Source organism: Carassius auratus, chromosome 11 (genome assembly GCF_003368295.1).
Source record: "Carassius auratus strain Wakin chromosome 11, ASM336829v1, whole genome shotgun sequence".
NCBI classification, from domain to species: domain Eukaryota; kingdom Metazoa; phylum Chordata; class Actinopteri; order Cypriniformes; family Cyprinidae; genus Carassius; species Carassius auratus.
Genome location: NC_039253.1, coordinates 11,189,483 through 11,210,918, shown reverse-complemented (window position 1 = coordinate 11,210,918; position 21,436 = coordinate 11,189,483). Strand labels below are relative to the sequence as shown.

Sequence of the window (21,436 nt, the reverse complement as noted above, 5' to 3'; positions counted from 1 at the left end):
TAACGACGTCCGTGGCTGTTATTTCGGAGGAACGGCATACTGGGAAAGGCCGGCAGGTGACTACAGGTCACATGATATTAAGGAAACTCTCAAGAGGCATTAGCATTCATTAATATTGGTTTTAGAGTCTCCCCGAACTCATGGCAGGCAGAAAACGGCAACCCTTACGGCATCATTACAGGGCCAATGTGACTAAGAACTCGTGCTGTTTGGAAAGTAGGGCATATTTATACAAGACGCCCTCTAGAGGATTGGGTTTGGACTGTGAGCGTGAAAGTATTGCACGTTGGAAGAATGAATCCCATTTGTGTGCTTAAATTGTCAAAATTACATTGAATGAATCATGTCGACTTGAAATGTTATGTGTCTTAGTGAAGTACTGAACAAAAGTTCCTGCAGATTAAATAATTCTGCCCTGAGTTGAGAAAAATGGCTTGGCAAACATTTTCTGCTAATAATTTCAATAAGGTTGCATATGTTAACAGTAAGGAATATTCTAGGTTCAATACAAGTTGACAGCATTTGTAATATAATGTTCATTACCATCAAAAATACAATTTGGATCCTCTGGTTTCTTAAAACATTTGTTTTAAGTGCTACTTTGTAAAAGTGACAGTAAATTTGCATATAACTTTGCTCAGAAGTGTTTATTAAGTGATTTTATTTGTCACTGGAAAAAAAAACAGTTTCAATTTCCTACTGTAAATATATCAACACTTAATTTTTGATTAGTAATATGCATTGCTAAGGACTTCATTTGGACAAATTTAAAGGCAAAAGTTGTTAATGCATTATATGATAATGACTGAATCTTACTGTAAAGTGTTATCATTTCTCTGTCCCTGTGTGTCTTTGTATGCTTTTAACAGGCTAGAAGATCTTACCCTTTCTGTCTCGTTTTGTTATTCAGGTAAGTTTCCCAAGCTTTCTGCCTGTTGTTCTGAGGAATATGATATTTTGAAAACTCTAAATCAGCTCGCTGAATTCAATACCACACTAAATATTTATCTTCTCAGATTCTGCAGATGCTTTATCTTATGTTCTTGTATATACTGTTTTGAATACGTAGTTGGAGGAGACACGACAAAGAATGGACACTTTGAGAGCCTTTCATCTATTCTAGCATGCGATGTTGTCCCACAACTCTTTGTGTCATTGCCAGTGTGTCTTCAAGCGGCCTGAATAATTCATGGCGCAGAACAGTATCTCCTTGACTGTGATGAGGAACTTTAATGATGCTCATATTTCTTGTTGCCATTAATGCTGCGGCCATAACTGGCAGAGAGAGAGAGAGAGCGAGAGAGAAAATTGTTTATAAAATCCCCAGCCTGTTTCATCTATATTTCATAACATTTTCACAGGGTTTGTTGTTGAGTCTAAGCATGCACGCTGTTCCTCTACAGACTGCCAGGATGGGGAACAAGCTGTCAGAAGCCAAACAATCAGTGTCTGTGGACTAAAACACTGCGGTGGTTTCATAACGTGACCCAGGAGAGCACCGGACACTGTCACTTGACACTTGGTCAATGCATTTTTGTCCTGTCTGGAAGACACACTTTATGAAATGATGACTGGGCAGGCTCTCAAATGGCCAAAAATGTAACACAAATAAAAATGGACTCTGTTGTATTTCCTTATACATATTCCTCATCTCATTGTGAATGATGCATCATTTAGCATTTATCGAGAGAAGAGAGTTTGGAGAACACAAAATGTTCAGGTTAAAAATTCATTAAAGTAGAGATTAAGAAAAGGTTTGTTTATCAGTATTAACTTTAAAAAAAAAATGCAAATGATTTTGAATAAACACTTTTAAAGTTATTTGCTTAATTTTCTCATTCCATCTGTCTCTTGAGTTATGATTTGTGTAGCTGCACAATTAGCACTTTAAAGTTGAGCAAGAAAGAGTTCCACTCAAAATATAATCCTAATGACAACTTTAGGCATACAACACTGCGGTGCCTGACAAACCAGCCAGCAACAAACAAACAAACAAAATTATCACTATTGGACTTTTGTAGTGAAAGGAGGAGCACTCTTACCTTGGCAATAGTCTCATGGAGTTTGAAGGCTGGATCCAAGGTCTCTCTTAATAAAGACCCGGGAGGGAAAAAGGCCTCAGTGAGAAAAAACGCTCTCTAGGTTTGAAGAAAAGGAGAAAAAAACATGAAGAATGAAAAATTAAAACACACCCATGCAAGGTTGTCAACATAGGCTAGGCAATTTTAACTGTCATGATGCACATCTGAAATAGATGAATTGGAGAAGTAGATCCCTGAATATGTCTTTTAAAGTCACGTTTCCTGATTGTTTAACTCACAGATGATGTTATACTACATGCTTCTAGTTTGAAGGTCACAGTAACTTTTTTAGCACTGAAAATATATCTTTTCAAACAGCACTGACCATTTTCAGTGTGAAACGACTGAACACTTTTCAGTCATCTCTGACTGATTTCTTTTTGTTAATAGAAATGGTTTCCTCAATCTTCTCAGCATGGATATTTGCAGTGAAAACTGACGAGCCTTAGGAAATTAGTTGCAAGACCCCATAAAATAAACACAAGGCTTTTTTGTGAAGTTCACAAAAAAAAGCCTTGTGTTTATTTTATATATATATATATATATATATATATATATATATATATATATATATATATATATATATATATATATATATATATTTATATACCATAACAGCATAACTAAAAATATAATAATAAGCCTGCAGAAATTTCTGTCTTCCTTCAATCAGCTTCCTCTTCCAAAACTGTGTTAAGCCGATCAGGAAGCATTGAAATCTTTAATTACTATCCAAGAGATATCTGATGCAATCATAAGCTTTCCTATTGCAAAGGCCCCTGCTCCTGATGACTCTAGAATAATAATAATAATAAAAAATTATATATATATATATATATATATAGATTGCACCTCTTATGCTAAAGATCTGACAAACAGTAACTGGCTTTATCAATGCACTTTGCCAGTATTTCCTTACTGTTAAAGAAAGACAAAAAATGACTGCTCTAACGCTCTCTTGAAAAAAACTGCCTAATAAATTACAATACAATTTTTAGTTTTAAGTTTTTTTGACAGATTCCTAGAAGATTTGTGTTTTCTTGTAAAACATTTAATTCCTAAAGTAATGGATAACACCCCAGCCTCTAGTTAGCCACATGGGTAACAAACACATGCAGTGTTTTTGTCCACTAAAGTGAGCATGTCATGAGCAACAATAGTCTACAAGTTGATGGCCACTATTTGTGTCTTTCTCTTTGTAGTGGCTGCACAGAGAGGCACAACAAAGTCTGATTTGCATTGAAAATTAGAGGCATTACACCCGTGCCCATCTTCCCACACAGCTTTTCATCTCACTTGAGGGCGGACAGTGCTGTTTTGAAGCACGGTAGCCTCGCCAGGGGATATTACTTCACAGATTGTTCGGCAACATCTGCAATACGTTGGTTTGGGGTGATCTCGGACAAGTTAAATGTGAATGCAGATCATTTTCATCTATATCCCACCACTCTGCACTAGCCTGATGAACAGAAGTCATTTTCTGCACAAAGCGGGTGCTCTAATATGGGTATTCGGTTACAAGAAGACAATCAGAGGTTTTCATGGAGCTGTATGAATGGAACCCAGTGATTCTTCACAGAGAGCTGTTGCTCTTCGTAGATAAACACATGGCTCTCAGGATAGTCGCCAAAGCTCTAGACCTTGGCTACATGTGAATAGGGCTGTGCTTGGGTTACTGGGAATGATATCTCAGGCAGGTGAATTGGTTTCTCTTGACTGAGCAAGCAGGAAACCGCAAGGCTCACCTCGGGAAGGAAGGGTCTACGGGTTTAAATGTGATCTGACAGTTAAACCGCAACCAGCGGAGGATACTGAACTCCAGGGAAACCGTTCCCGTTTATTCTACAAACACAAAACGGCCTTGTTACGACTGGAGTGGCCAGTCCACAGGCAATTCTGCAGCGAGCAATTAAAATTCAACAGCCGCATATTACTGTTTAGAGACCCAATAAAATGTCATTTGCAATACAAAATGCTTTTCTCACAAATAAGATAATAAAAATTCCTGGATATCTTTATTCAGTCATTAAACCTAAGCTGCAATGAATATGTAAACAGGATCTATTTTAATCCCTATAAAAATACCCAATCTTTATAAATAATTAGCTTAGTTTGTGCTGGATATCTTAGTTTCTTAAATTAAATCTTATAGCTTAAATTGTAAATCTTACTTTTTCATATTTATTATTATTATTATTATTATTATTATTATTATTATATTTTAATTAGCATGGATGTGATTTAATTGTAGGGTATAGTCAAATTTTGGAATGGATTTTCATTGAAAATATTTTAAAAACCTTGATTTTAAGATTTTAAATATAAACAACTTAAAACAAGTAAAATAATCATACAAAACGCTTACATTCAAGAAACAATTAATCATAATTAATCTCAGCCTGGACTTGTGAATGTGTGGATGAAGAAATAAATCAACTCTCTCTCTCTCTCTCTCTCTCTCTCTCTATATATATAATACATTTACAGTATATGTACACAACTATGACAGATGACAGAGACATTGTATTTTTATTTATCCATTTTCATAGTTTGTGAGTCAACCTGTGTAACATTTACACTCCTATTTAAAAGTTTGGAGACTGTGATTTTTTTTTAAAGAAATTAAAACACAATGATTCATTAAATTGATCAAATGTAACAGTAAAACATTAATAATATTGTGTGAAGTAAAATTTCAAGACACGTATCAAAATCACATAAGCATCACAACAGTTTTTAACATTGACAATAAGCAATGTTTCTGGAGCACTAGCTCGGCATATCAGAATGATTTCTGAAGGATCATATGAAACTGAAGACTGGAGTAATGATGCTGAAAATTCAACTTTGCCCTCACTCATTTCATTTCTATAAATAACTATATTCATTACAACCATTTTACTCAGGCGTAGTATCCACCATTTTATCCAGCATTTAAATGATTATGGATATGTAACAAACAACCAAAACGTGTGTACTTGTGTGTGCGTTTGAAAGAGAGAAATGGATAGAAAGGACTAGTTTGGCAGAAAGCAAGAGCTGAAAAAAATAATTACTGTCTCACTGTCATGGCAAGCGGGACACACGCTGTTTATGTAAGATGGAAAATGAGGCTTTGAATGCAGTAATCAGCGTGTGGCTGGATATCTGCCTGCTCTGAAAAGCCCAGCCCTGATGCGCGGGACAGTCTCTCCGAAAGCGTTCAGAGCTATTTGGTGTGCCATCATCTCCCAGTAACCAGAACTAATGGTCTATTGTTGGCAGGGAGCGATATGAATATTCATTGACGATGAGCGAGTGATAATAAGACACAGTAAAACGCAGTGACAGGCTGAGGGCTGACAGAGGACGATCTCAGCTGCGGTTTCGCACATCTATCACTGACTTAATCAGCCATGTACCTCTGAGGAAGCGCAGATGATGGAAGGATTTCACTGTAGAGGACACAATAGAAATGCCAGTTAGGCTATTGTACAGCTACTTCCCCAATATACTCACGCAGAAATTATTTCAGGTTGAACAAATAAAAGACGATTATATGAGCGATGCGAGAATGAGAGGACTAAACCAAAAAAGTCAATCAAATCACTGCAGGCAGCATAAAATTCACTGCTGCCAAATGCATGTGTTTGTATGTGCTTTTCACAGCAATGAAGGATAAATGGATGATCTGGCAACGCTGAATGATGAAATGCCCCTATTTGATGAGGAAAAGCACTAGATCAAACCAACAAACTGTGCTGTCTGTCACCCGCTCGGTATACTGAAACTAACAGCAAGCTGAAGTCAGTCGAAGATATTTGAACATTTGCATTTTAACCAAAACTAGCTTCATAAACATTTTTAATATCTGATTCTTAATACGACAATGTTTAACTTTTCTGATACAGATATTTGGTCTTTTTTTTAATCTGAACTCAGCTGAAATTATATTAGCTTCTCATAAATACTAATGAATCATAATTAATTAAAAGCTTGTTAGCGCGATCACACCCAGGAGTCGTGAACGTGGGTGTGAAGAATTCTGAAATATATCAGCTCTCTTTGATTCCGCTCGTCTTCGCGGAAGATGTGCTGTGTCCGTGCTTCAGTGTTTTAGACAAGTGATAAAACAGAAAGTAGACAAAGAAATTGAAATCATTAACTGATTCGAACTCAGAGAGCCATCAAAGAAGACTATTAACTGTTTATTATCTGATCAATACAAGTGAGAGTGTAGCATTTCAAATGATTTTCTATTGGAAAAGATTAAAGAGTTTCGTTATCGAATAAGCCAGAGCGGGACTTCTGATTTCCGATAAAATGGTGGTAATGTGTCAAAGTGCTACATAGAATACTTCATAAGAACAAGCTGCTAAATCAATGCTTTCTCACTATTATTTGTATGCAGGCAGTGGTTTTACAGAACATACCACATTATGTACGAATGCTACTGAATCCTTTGATTTGATGTTTTTGATTGAGACTTGGTGCTGTTTTCTCTCTGTTTTTTTACATACTGCTACATCATGGATGAGTGGATTTTTCTTTCCGTCGATGAAGGACTCAGTCGAGCTGAAATAGTTCTTTCTGTGAGTGACAGACACTTCCAAATTAGTCCCCAACACTAGAGATGGAGGATACAACTTTATCAGTGCAGACACTATAGTGACTCTGAACGTGGTTAATTTAATTGGCAGCCAACTCGAGGGACCAAGGACATCTGTGTGGTAAAAGAATGATGTTTGACAGATGTTGGTTAAATGGTTTGCAGCTGTGTCTATTCATATAAACAAAAAAGAATGGGATGACCCTGGCTACACTGGATTTGTAAAGGCAGAGTTAACCTGAGAGCTCTCAGGAGATAGAGACTCTCACTTGGGTGCTGTGGGTTATCATTGGTATTGCCAAAACGATTAGCATCCAAAGGAGCACTTTTTTTCCCCAGCAGAAGTCCAAGGAAACAGCATTTTTGCTCTTGAAACAGATGCTACATCTGTCTGGCTCAGTTTCTAGCACCTCATGAGCTCACCAACAAGGTATCACATCCACTCGTGATCGGATTATCTTCTTACTTATATGTTTATATTCAGATCCTGCGGTTTATGCAACTTCAGTGTCAGGTTTAATATATTGTCTCATCACGTTGAGTAAGTTCTCACTTTCCAAGTACCATCTGTCAAGAAATGAAGGAGAACATATAACTTTCAGTCTGACTTATTCAACAGAATAATTTTCCAAATACTTTATTTTCTGTCAGCTATAAGTCAAGACATGTTTATTTCTAGCACTTTTTATAATACAGATTGTGTCACAGCAGCTTCACAGAGATAATCAGGAAATAGCCGAACCAATGATGAAAACCCAATCAGTGACTCAGTCAAGCTTTTACAGAATGATTGCAACTTAAATCTCCCAAACTAGCCCTCAAACTTCAATGCCCTCTTTGTATGTGCTTGCTGATGGGACCAGCAGATCACTGCAGTCATTTTAGTTAAATGGCCTCAATTTAAAAAAAAAAAAAGAGAGAAAATATGAATGGAAGGCATTTTCAGATGAGAAAATTGTAGCGTTATTGAAAGGATCACACTGACATGAGTACTCACCTATAAAAAAAGACAAAAAAAAGGGGTTTTCCTCCAGTCGCCAGTGTAGAAATGCAGACACAGTTTATCTCATTACTGCATCCAGAGAAATATACAGTTTTAATATATAAATATGTAATTTATTTCTGTGATGGAATTGGTTTCTCCAGCCTTCAGTGTTACATGATTCTTCAGAAATCATTCTAATATGCTGATTATATGCTTTTTATAATAATGCAGAAATATGGCAAGTACAGAACTCTAGTAATAATTCATCATTTCTCAATGGCAACTATTAATCTCTGTCAACTCCCATATGACTTTTTCTTAGACACTATGTAATACAGATACTAATGTATTATTGCATCCTCATTGGTAGACAGAGTAGGCTACATATATAGATGTCATGTTGATGAGATATATACTATATCGTACTAAAGCACATGTGCATGTTACACCCAATATTTTTTTATCACACAGTCACTGCCAGCGGCAGAAACCAGATGGTAGGCTAAGACAAGCCTAGCATAGCTGTCAGCTGTGCGCAGCGAGCTAGCTAGCAAAGGGAACTGCCATATGATTTTGAAGCGCAGAGACCCTACGGATCTACCACATCCAGCTGCTGCTGCTTCACACTGCTAATTAGATTAGTTGTGCAGACACTAATACAGCACTTCGGGCCAAGAAACTCTGTTCACAGCCAACAAACCTCTGACTTTCCAGGAAAAGAGCCGGATGGTAACCCTGGGTGGGGAAGGCTCCCAGTAAACAACTGGTGACAGATTTTGCATGGTCAGGCAGATTTCTGAGTTAGCGATCAGTTCTGACCCTCAGCCGCAGGCATGAAGGCCATCTGGAGAGGGAGTTACATTAGCATGGGGGGAGATATACTTCCTGATCTGTCACTCTGCATTAGACTATTGTCTTTAGTGCCCTGAACCAGAGGAGGTTAATCAAAGCGTTTTGTAAAAAAAAAAAAAAAAAGCAAAAAATGCTTGATTCAGGAAGACTGTCATTTCTGCTAGAATCCTTATTGCTTTAGTTTAGTTCCCAATACTGCTTGCTCTGGTTTCAGATGTTCAATCACAACAAGGCAAAAACAAGGCTGTTTTTTGTTTGTTTGTTTTATCTCAGGCTAATAATAGAAATGTTCTAACTATGCAACAATTCTAAATAAATAAATTAATTAATTTAAATAAATGTAAATAAATTAAGCAGTTTAATATGAATCCATCAGGTGTTTTTTTACGGAAAACATTTGTTTGTTTTTAATATTTATTTTGTGCATAGTTTGTCCAAGCCTTCTTATTTGAAGTATATTTTATTTTTATTGTTTAAAATAGAATAAGAATGACGGTTTTGCCGTCATGGTTCAGTATTTTAACAGTGGTTTACTGAACAAATGGCTCTTTCTTTAAATAAATTAATTTATATTCAACATTTTCTTAACGATAAAAATCTACCTCAGCTTCTGCTCTAGAGAGCACTTTTACATTACTATAAAGTTACAATTAACAACAGAGCCCAAACTTAAATTAAATTACTATTTATTTTTAACTATATTAATCAACACTCACATAAAAAAATTGCATGCATTGGACTACTCTTCTGATAATTTTTTCACTCCTCTGTCAGAAACTTGTGAGGTGCATCTGGTCGTGGCCAGTTTATAGATGGTGTCCTTTCCACCTCCAGATTAATGCCCCAACAGTGCTTAAAGAATTATAGAATTCTTTCTGTAACCTATATATATATATATATATATATATATATATATATATATATATATAAAAACACACATACATGTTAATAGCCAGAAAGAGTGAGAATCCAAGGGGGATAGTAGATTTTACAGGCACTGTAAGTATTGTTAGCATATGAAGCCCAAGTATGTCATTTTGATTTTGCTAGCTGGGAGAGCGATGGCTCCTGGGGTGGAGGCACGTGGCAGAGAACAGAATCAGGGATGCTGGGAGCTGGATGTCACAGCACAGATCGTGTTGTTCCCAAACACACCAGCCACCCCCAGCGCTAATGCAGCCTGATGGCTTGAATGCCAGGAAAAGGTTAGACTCACAGTTTAAAGCACACCAGCATTGCACTGCAAATGCTTAGCCAGGCATGTGTGCCGATGAGACAGATGTACAAGTCAGCATGCAGAAAGTGTCAACCACCACAGCGTGAGAGAAAGGCAGAAATATGTACTGTACAGAAAGAGGAAAGGACCCACTCCATGTGTGAAATGCTTAACTCCTACACTGCGTTTATGAAAACAGGAAGCAGAAAAGAACAACTTGAAGTGGATCTAACCACCTACGTTGTGGTGAGGAAGTATAAAGATGCATCATAAAGTCATTGAGATGCAAGATGCGTTCAGATAAAGTTCAAGAGCAATGAAAATGAGGGAACATATGTATGCAATTTACAAGGCATGCTTCCTGAGTGTTTATTTTAAAGGAAGAGAGAGCTCGTTGCTCCTGGGATACGCTTGCATGTGCCATCCGAAAGGATATAACAGATAAAGCACAGACATCAGGGCCGTGACAGATGGAACGCAATATTGATGCCGCCTGTGAAGGAGTCCTGGGGTTTGACCGTGCTGCTGTGTGGAGATCATTTTACACGTCAGGAAGCAGTTCCTCACATATCATAACGAGGCAATGAGGTTGCAGGGGAATGACGTGACAGTCTGTGCTGAACCAGAAGATTTCACATTAAAGTGTATGAAAGCATTAGGAGCGCAGTTTCACAGGTTTCTGGAATGCATGCTAACTGCAGACGAATTCCAAAGTCAATCCTATTTGAATTTTAGAATTCACTGTTGGTTTGGATCTGTCAAGTTAAAAGCAAAAATTGTACCACTGGCCCATACTTAACATAGGTGTGCATATATACATCCAAATATCCGATTATATATTTATGTATGTTCTTTTTTTTTTTTTTTTTTTTTTAAATCACTTTTTTGTGCATTTGCTCAATTGGTAGAGCATTGCGCTATGAAGCACAAGGTTAGGGGTTTGATTCCCCGGGAACACATGATAGGGAAAATTTAATAGCCTGAATGCAATGTAAGTCACTTTGGATAAAAGCGTTTGCTAAATGCATAAATTTTATTTAATTTTAATTTGATAAAGTAGAACTATTGCAAGCATGCTTTAGGTACTCAATTTAAATATCTTGCATTTAAAGACTGATATACAGAAATCACAAAAGCCTCATAAATAGTGAAATGAAACATATTTTAGGCTTAATATGGAAAAAAGTGCATTGTGCACAAGTTGTACTCCAAACAAAGTTTAATTATAATTTTTATATCAGTAAGTCTCGAGTGACATGCTAGTAAATATGTTAATATATTTGAACTATAATAGTATGAAATAAATGTATTTTATATATAACTTTTTTCCTAGGCTAGTCAACTTTATAACACAAAACAACAGAACCATGCTAAATATCCTTGTTTTTTTTTTATACACATGGAAATTTGGCTGATCCTTGACACTATCCTGTTGATGTAACATCTCCTGTTTTTTAATGTTAAAAATGTAGCAAAATAGAATAATTTAACAATTTTCAGTTTAAAAGTAATCAAATTGCTTAAAGCAATTAAGTAATCAGTTTTTCAATATATATAAGAAAATGTTATGAGTCATTTAGTCATGTTAGTCATTTAAAGCCATATGTCACATAAAGTTATTACTACTCCCAATTAGTGATTTTTCTGCTTTTAAAAATTATTTATTTTTCTGTATTTTTAAAATAATAATTTTAATTGACACTTGTAAAACATCTGTTACTTGTATTATTGTTATTATTATTATCTACTAATTAAAACACACACACACACACACACACACAAACACACACACACACACACGTTTGTTTTTGTGAAAAGTGGGGACATCCCATAGGCGTAATGGTTTTTATACTGTACAAACTGTATATTCTATCGCCCTTCACCAACCCTACCCCTAACCCTCACAGGAAACTTTGTGCATTTTTACTTTCTCAAAAAAACTCATTCTGTATGATTTATAAGCATTTTGAAAAATGGGGAGCTGGGTTATGTCCTCATAAGTCACCCTCTCCTTGTAATACATGTGTCATACCCATGTCATTATACAAAGTTGTGTCCTGATATGTCACAAAAACAAGAGCACAGACACACACACACACACACACACACACACACACACACACACCAATATACTGTAAACACATAATGAGTGTCCTGACTGGGGATTCTGGGTCTTTAACTGCACCTCTAAATAGCAAGACATGAATAAGAGACATCTCCTTATGGTGTCTTTACAAGCTAGTGCTAGTATGGGAAATTGTTTAGCATCTGAAATGTATGATGTGCATTAGTCTTATAGGTGTCTGCCTCTTGAAAACATTTTCCCCATCTGTGGACAGGGTTGCAAAAACTGCTGTTCATTGTAAACATCTTCTGCAATTACAGTGCATTTAATGAAGGACTGGGTTACTTGCATGGATAAGTTTGCATGAATATGTTAACACACCTCTGTTTTAGGGTACTCTGAGTATGTGAACTCCACTGTGGGGACAGCAAGACTGGAGAAAAAGCTCAAATCTCCAGATGTCTGCAGCGAGCTGACATTCGGACCAGGACAACCACTTCCTCTGCTGCAGCTCGTCGAATGTCTCTGAAAGAAGAACACATGTGCATCATCACAATTTGTGAGAATATACACCAATCTGCAATGTAGTCTTAACACACTATAGTTATCCTGGTCAAGGCTAGGCTTCTCTCTAGTGAGCAGAATAACTCGATTAGACTTTCTACAATGACCTTAACAGATTAATACAGTAATATGCGGGGAATGCGGGAAAAGTCAATGATAAAAAGTTTTTATTTTTTTATGTGGAATGTGAGTTGAGGGTGTTCAAGTATTTCTAATATGTGATGTTCATGAAATATTTGCATTATTGTTTCTAAATGCGCTTTTTATTGAATACCCGCAGGACTGTCCTTGTTTTCAAGAATATTACTTTATTTCCGTTTGAGTTCATTAAAGTTTGTATAATTTGTAGCTTCTTTCCACACAATAATAATATGCTTTTAAATCTAATTTGTAGCTGCATATAATGCCCACCACTAAAGCCCTGCCTAAACCCTGAACTGCTATTGATTTCTCATTGAGAGCTGGTTTAGGATTAATCTGTTTTGGTAGAAACTGGCCCTCAGCTATTTAATATCCTAAAGGTTTAACTGCATTGATCACAAAACTGCTGCTAAATGAACAGATTCTGTTCTGCTGTACAGCAACTGACATGAGCCATAATATATATTTTACTGTTTGTCAACATACAGAAATACATGCGCAGCTACTGTACGTAAGCCTCAAACAAGTGCAAATGATGACTGGCAGGGCCAAAATCAATGTTAATCTATACAAACATTGTTTGAAAGCATAACGCAAGAAAAATACAGATTGCTGTTACAATCAACTGTAACCAGCAACAGTCATCAGAATAATTCAAATCAGACGAGGCTCTGAAAAACAAACATAACAGCTGCAGCTGGACCCAAGGCATGGTTTACGTTCTTTTTCTGTTCCACACTGTAGACTAAAATAAAACTAAGCTAATATATTTGTGTGTGTGTGTGTGTGTATTTTTTCCTCTCCTGTAACTTTTTCTTTTCTGAAAGAAAGAGGCCAGAATTCTTGAGTTCTGGGTGCAGAAGTAAAAACTTCATATTTATGATTAATCTTTAAACGCAAAAATGGAAGATGACTAAAATATTATAAATATTTCAAATATTTCAAATAAAAATTAAAAAAAAACCATTTGATTAATGTATGCATTTATTAATTTCTAAAACAATAAATATTTATTTGGACAAAATGTTTATAAGTAAAGGAATCTGATAAAAAAAAAAGGATATTTATAACTGATCCAAAGAAGTTGTTTCTTCTTCTAAAAGCGTAACAGAATTAAGTTTATTTGGTTTTCTTATCATTATTATTATTATTCAAACCGTTACCAATTTTTAGGCCAATAAGACAAAACATTTTAATGCACTACTGATATTTTATGCAGCACTGTCACATTTTGCCCTTGTCCAGTCAGTACAGACATTGGTGTTCATTCATGTTTACACACATTCGGTGAGTGTGACTGAATATTCTGATGAAGCACTTAGCCCATTAGTTTAGCATGCCTCATTAATATGCAACCATCCAAAAACAAAACAAACAAAAATATACTCACAATAAAGATATAAAAAATTCACTGAAGCAATCAAATAACATAACTATAGCTCAAAAAAAAAACAAAAAAAAACAAACAAAGAAAGAAAAGCTCTCAGTATAAGGCAGGGAATACATTGTTCAAATACTTTTTATTTTATTTTGTTAAGTGAAGTGACATACAGCCAAGTATGGTGCCATACTCAGAATTCATGCTCTGCATTTATCCCATCCAAAGTGCACACACACAAACCGTGAACACACACCCGGAGCAGTGGGCAGCCATTTATGCTGCACCGCCCAGGGAGCAGCCTTGCTCGCTTGAAGTCATGGTATTGCAGGCCCAAGACTCGAACCCACAACCCTAGGGTTAGGAATCAAACTCTCTAACAACTAGGCCACAACTTCCCCAACTTTGTTTTGTTTCTATTTTTATTACACACACACAGACACACTTGTTGTAGCCTAAATCACAGGTAGAGACTCGTGTGTGTGGGATGTGGGAAAATAATCAGGGTGTACTCACACTACGCAATCTTAACCCCCAAAAGCCTGGTTCATTTGACTAATGTGATCACTCCGTTTAGCAGTCCCTGGCTCGGTTGGAAGAGGAGGCCAAGAGCGCGGTTCAGTTATATATATATATATATATATATATATATAGATCAGTGAGTGTGAGCGCTAACCGCACCGGAGCACAGATATTCAGATATGTGCTGCATAATTGAATGAATATATCTGAGCGGCAAAAGTGATAGATCTATAAAGCAACAGAGGGACGTGTGTTACTGCATCCCATACGACTCAAAGTAATAAACCACAAAGTTAACAAAACGATTCACTTCACTTTGTTGAGCGAGAGCGCTTCTCTGCTGTCTTCACTTGCTATCAGAAACTTCCTATTTCTAATTTATTAAGTCATGAATATGAGCTCGGTGCATTCTTTACTGTTAAAAATAACACTGGGCAGTGGTTTGTGAATGCTGATGCTAAGCCTAAATAATTTGATCGGGAGCATCCCCTCCTGTGACCCATGATTTGTCTGTATGTGTATTCAGTGCCAGTGAGCAAAGGACTTTCATAATAATAATAAAAACTGCGTTAACGAGCTATAAAATAATTGCTGGCATTAATCAGTTAATGTGTTAATGCGATAATAACTTGCCCAGCCCTCATTTTAAATCTATCAAGCTTGCAATGATACTTTTATAATGACATGTACCTTATAATTATTTAAATTAGTTCATAAACATACTTTAGTCTACCTCAATGTTAATGTGGTTAATTTGTCTGCTATTTTTTTCATTTATAAATGATTTGGACCACAGGAACTGAAAAGTAGGGGAGGTGGGCACACAATAAACTGCATTATCAGCTTGACTCGTTAATATTAATTATGTGACAAGATGATTTACAAAACAGTTGTATATGCCCCAGAGAGCATATAAGACATATTCACCCTTGTGTGTCTATTTTTGCGCTGTGCAAGGATTACTGTAACATTCTGTGCTTCATTCTGGAAAAAAGTGGACTCCTTCATCTTCATAGGCAGCAAAAGCCATTAAAGTCAAAATTAGCCACAAATTCCTGAGGTAAAATGTGACAGCAGAAACAGCTTGGGAGCGGTGCGAAAGAGGCCGAATTGGTAATTCCTGCACAGCAATTCTTTTTCCCCGTGAGGAGAATCAATATTTAATTTCTCTGTCTGCAATGATAACGAGATGGCAAAATCATTGTTTATATATTTGAGCTTGAATAGACCTGTGGGTAGTGAGGAGAGAGAGGGAGTCGCACTGGCAGACAGCCACAGCAAATGAAGCTGCTCGTCCACTCAGCTGATGGGAAGCAAACAGCATTGCCTGCTAATGACCATTAGCAAATGAGCAGGCTTTTACCAAGCCATTGTGATCACAGTGATCCAGTGACTGACAACTTCCACATCTAAACACAAACCAACCACACATAATCACAGACAGCCAAAGGAAAGGCGCACAGCAATTTGGGAAGGACGGTTAGTGGCATAAACAGTGCCTCTTTAACTACAGGCACCTGTCCTGGGGGCTAAATTAGTTGAATTTGTCGTATGCCTTAATAAACAATAATTGTAAATGCAGTAATTATACCAAATTATTCTTATTCATACACAAGCTTTAGTTTACCTCAAAGGAAAAGTTATTAATTTGCCTGACTATATAAAGCGGCCATTTATTTTCCCTAAAGAAATTATTTGGGCCACAGGATCAAAAAAGCATGTGGGGGGTTGATTTTTTTTTTAATTTTTTATTAAAACTAACAGATTTTATATAACCGTTTGTTATGTGAAGGACCAGTCACATAACAATAAATTAATAATCATGCCTTCATTATTTTGTTTAAGCCACTATTTTATACATCTGTATACAGTATTGTTGAAAAGTTTGGGATCAGTAAGATTTTTAATGAAGTGTCTTGTGCTCATCAAGGCTGTATCTATTTGATTACAAATAAAGGAAAAAAAGAGCAATTTTTGTGAAATATTATTGAAATTTAAAATAACATTTTTCTATTTTAACACTTTCAAATACAACTTATTTCTGTGACGCAGTGCTGATTTTTTCAGCCTTCAGTGTCACATGACCCTTCAGAAATCATTCTATAATCAATGTTAATATTTTTTCGGACCTGGGATACTTTTTCAGGATTCTTTGATGAATAAAATGTTAAAAAGAACAGTGTTTATTCAAAATAGGAAACCAATATTAGTAATTGCAATACTATTTCACAATATTACTTTTTTTTTTTTTTTTTTTTTAATTTTGACCGAATTAATACAGCCTGATGAGCATACGAGATTCCATTAACAAACATTAATATTACTGAATGACAGTGTATATGTAAATATATGGATGGATGAATGGACAGATCGGGGAAAAATTACTAATGTATGTATGTTGCAGGCCATTATTAGTGGAGAATTTAACTAGTGCAAGTGTCAAATTTATTATTATTTATTTTTATTTTTTTAGGAGAGTTTATTGTATAAAATTGACAGGGGCCAAAGCTGTTAAAGAAAAAGTCGAGGAAAAACCCAGAATAGCCAGATCCTTTTCTAAATGCTTCCGACTGTTCACTGTACACCATTATTTCCGTCAAGCTGTGTGCGCTAAAACTGCTTTGGAATGAATTGAAAATCACTGCATTCAGTAAGAGGTACCTGAGATAATTTATCTATTCACAGCTGTAAAATTACTATTTGTATTTGACAAAATAAGTCATCAAACTAAAATTTCTTACAGCACAAAAACAAAATGACAGCAAGAATTGGGGTGGGGGGATGGGGGGAATGGGTGTTGAGAGAGAAAATATGCACAAAAAAAAAAAAAACGTAAAAGAAAACTGTTATCTCGTTTTGAATGTGCTGGAGACGGAGAATGACCTTGCATTGTGGAGATAATTTATTCTCAGAAAAGGTGACCTTTGGAAATTACATTTGCAGAGAAGCGGAATTGGAACCACTGATACATTTATAAAAAGAAGAGAAAAAAAATGGATGAATAAGGCTGTGATCATTTAAAAAAACAACAAGAAGGGTGTCACTGTATAATGTGAGAGGTCTGCCATCACCGTACAGATGGTGGCGCACTGGAGCCTTTTAAAATGAGAGGACAAATAAAGCTTCTTTTTTTTTTTGCCTGATACATCCATTTAAAATGAAAGAATATTATGGAAATCATTTGAAAGTGTCTTCAGTGGCAGTTGCATATGAAAAAGACCTTTCGAAATGTGATGCTACGAAGCTCAGTGAAAAAGTTTTTCCTGTTTTATGGCAACTAGTTATTAGATAGAAATTGACATGACTGCTTTCTGAATGAAACCTAGTAATTAACAGCTTTTAGCGTCTGCTCTGTTTTCGTGCCCATCATTCATTCCTCTATGTGACACTTTTTAAACAGGAACATCCATTTGTCTAGTACCGAAAGAGCTTGAACATTTGTTCGTAAAATATTTGTTTAATTAAACACCTGGATACATGTGGCAAAACTTCAAGCTTAAGCTGCTAGCAGAGCGGGTTAGATTCCCAAAGAAAAACAAGTTCCAGGGATAAACAAGTGTAGTGCGAGCGGCGAGAGGCTGCTAATTTGTTGCCTGTTGGCCAGCGAGAGGCTATTGATTGGGAACTAATTGATTGCCAGCTGAAGTGATAAACCATGTGCTTGTGCAGACAGCATCACTAATACAGGAAGGGAGCATCTGAAATCACATCTCGTGGCCTCCAGTGTGGGAGAAGAGCCTGGCCGTTCCGCACATGCTACAGTGATGAATGATCTCCAACATCTGTGATCAGGCCCTGTGCTGCACTCTTTATTCAATCGATGAGATCTCTGTGTGGTTAAGCACAAATCTTAGATGGTTAATGCAAGGAAATGATTTAATCTAGTGCTAGGCACTGCAGTGTTTCAAATGCAATGCATTTGGCTGGAAAATGGTCCACAAATTGCTACAAAACTCATAGAAGTAAAACATGTCATGTTTTTGCATAGTCATGATTGCAGTGAATGTAAGCAATCAGATCTTAGTGAATGCATGACTGATGTAACACAATGTAAGCAGTATTTACTATAGAAGGAATTTTATTTCATTTCATTCTGTGAGGGGAAAAAACTCTGTTTAATGACGACATTTTAATGTTTAGTGCTTGCAAGTCATATAAGAGACAAACAGGGCAGGAGCTCTTTTTATTACTGTGAAATGGGCATTGGATTGAAGTTAGACATAAAAGTGAAATTCTTACATAAAATATTTTTTTTATGTTTCTGCCAGTGGTGAAGTGGGAGTGAGGAATCACAGTTCTGCTCCCAAACTACTAAAAAGTGCTGAAAAAATTAAAGATAAACAAAATGTTCATCATCAACTACTATATTTCTGAGTACTAAATCTCAGAGTTATTATTACTTTATCACAAGTGCCACCCATTTACGAGTTCAACCAATCATATAAAGAGGTCAGGCTTTGATGTTCACTAAACACACACAAATAAATGGTTTCCACAAAATTACTAATAAGCCCAACTGTTGTCAACACTTGCTATGCTTACATCCACCTATTTTATGCGCATTTTGGGATATCACATAAAAAAACGCTGGATGGAAACGCCAAGTTGCGCTAAATTCTAAAATTGTATAAAAATTCTATATTCCATGTTATAAATTATACAAATTCTAAAAAACGTATGCGCTCAACTAAGTCAAATAAATTTCTTATCCGGTTAGAAAACATGCACATAAATTAGGATGGAAACACTTTCCCCGAATAAATTCACATCAAATGCACATCAAAAAAAACAAGTGACATTTGCGATGGGACTGCATAACTGGATGAACCAATGGACTATTCTCATTGCACGGCCCAGGAACAGTTTCTTCCCTCAAGCAATTCATTTAATATTATAAAAACTTGACAATAAACGTGGAAAACTCAACAGTATTATACATTTATTTAACAATTCAAAAATTTGCACCTAACATAACTAAATTGTATATTCTGTACATTGTATTTTTGCTATTTTGCACAATGTCTATTTTGTATACTTGTATATTATTCTTTTTATTATCCGTGTCTTGTCTTGTCACTGTCCTTCTGTCACACTGTGAAGCTTCTGTCATTAAACCAAATTCCTTGTATGGGTAAATATACCTGGCAATAAAGTTTTTGAAATCAGTCTCTCACCAAGGCTTTATTTGATCGAAAATACAGTAAAACAGTAGTATTAAGAAATATTATTGCACTGCATACAGTAAGTGTTTTGTATTATAGTATTTTGTTTTGTGGTTACTAATATTTTAAAATATAATTGATTCCTGGGTTGGCAAAGCATTATTACTCCAGTTTTCAGTGTCACATGAACCTTTACAGATCACTCTAATATATTTGTTATTATTATACACTTTACAGTGAGACACACAAAAAGAAAAAAAGAAAGAAAAAAAAAGGAAATCTGACATGATGTCCTTTATTAATCACAAAGAGGTAATTATCTTCCTTTCATCGAAAAACGAATACAGGAAGAGACAATTGTGGGTAACAGAAAGCCCCATTTGTGTTGAATAGAGCTGGGTGACAATGAACTCACGGTTACAGAAATCTAAGACTGTATGCATAAGACGCCTTCCTGCGAAGCCTGCCAAATGCTTTCACTAATGGCTTGCAATTAGCGTGTCATGGCACACACACAAAACATGCATTATCTTGATGAAATCCCAGCAAAAGGGTCTAATCGAATGGCGGATGATGTTATCGTGCTGGGGACCCGACTGGGCTTTTATTAAGTGTTGAGTGACAGGACCACAGCGTCACAGAATGAAGAGTTACAGCTCAACAGACAGCTGGGGGCAGCTGCGCATCCTGTCACATGTCCATGGAAGAGTCTGCCCTCAGTGGCCTTGCCTTCTGTTTGTGTCATTGGCTATACTGGCAGAATAATTCAAGTGTGATCAGTGGCTCATGATGCACAAGAAGGAATTCAGGTAACAGTGACAAAAGCATGCCGAGCTGCATTATCAAATGCAGGTGAGTCTGAAACACAATCCTTGGTGGTTTTTTACAGTATTGATCACGGGTCTGTTAAGGTCAGTTATCTATCATTCACAGGCTGCTGTTTTCCAGCTCCTCTTATTTTGTTGTAGTCCATCACTGAGATGTTTTGACTAGCACTTGAATTGAGTCTAAGGCAAAGCCAAGCTTTTTAGACCGTTTCAAAGAGCGTAAATGCTTAGAATGTTTTTCATTTTGAGAGAAAGTCTCTTTCAAAGAGTATTTCGTCTTCTTTTCAAGACATGAAAAGAAAGCCAGTGTGCACTGATAGAAAATGAAATGCAATGCGTATAGGTGGCCTGAATTCCAATTCTGCAGAGGTAAAATGCTGAGATAATACGGTTGGTGTGATATGTGCAGAGGAAGATGATTACTCTTGAGAACAGAAATTCACATTAAGCTAGATTATGTTTTTATTACAAAAGCCTGAAAAATAAAACAGAATGCACTTGGTGAACTCCGCCAGAAACAGCAGGCATCTACACCGTAGATACAATCTCAGCCTCAGACGTCATGCCCACGGACCATTGCTTGAACGTCTGATGCAGAAGGCAAACAAAATAGAAACATTTAGCGAGTTTCAAAGTTGTCATCTGCTTGGTTGAATTAGATTTCAAGGAGATGCGTGTATCGTGTTATTTGACGGTCCACATGAAAACAAAGCTGCCATGATGGCATACAGACTCATGAAGGAAATAAGCTGTTGTATTTATAACTGAGACATCAGGGCTGACTAAGAAAAATATAGTATGTTAAAGTCTCAAATCCACAGAGATATTCTTCATCAAAGTTAAGACTGCCATGCCCCCCTAAAACGGTTTATTCAAACATGCCCCCACAATGTCCATGTCACTATGTGGAAATATTTGATTAATGCAGCCCAAATGTAAAAAAAAGTGAGGTGACATTCAGCCAAGTACATGCACTCCCCCCCACCCACAATTCCTGCCAGCCCGAGACTTGAACTTACAACCCTTCGATTGCGAGTCCGATTCTCTAACCATTA

General features: G+C 36.3%; 1 protein-coding gene across 1 annotated transcript in view; it reads right to left on the bottom strand.

Annotated features, from left to right (window-relative positions):
• LOC113110588 (inactive N-acetylated-alpha-linked acidic dipeptidase-like protein 2) overlaps positions 1 to 21,436 on the bottom strand; it is a 76,723-nt gene that overhangs the window by 29,599 nt on the left and 25,688 nt on the right. Inside the window, exons 5-6 of the mRNA XM_026274713.1 lie at positions 12,169 to 12,312; positions 2,043 to 2,138 (exon numbers count right to left, since the gene is read on the bottom strand). Coding sequence (XP_026130498.1) covers positions 2,043 to 2,138; positions 12,169 to 12,312 — 240 coding nt within the window. The remainder of the gene's footprint in view (positions 1 to 2,042; positions 2,139 to 12,168; positions 12,313 to 21,436) is intronic.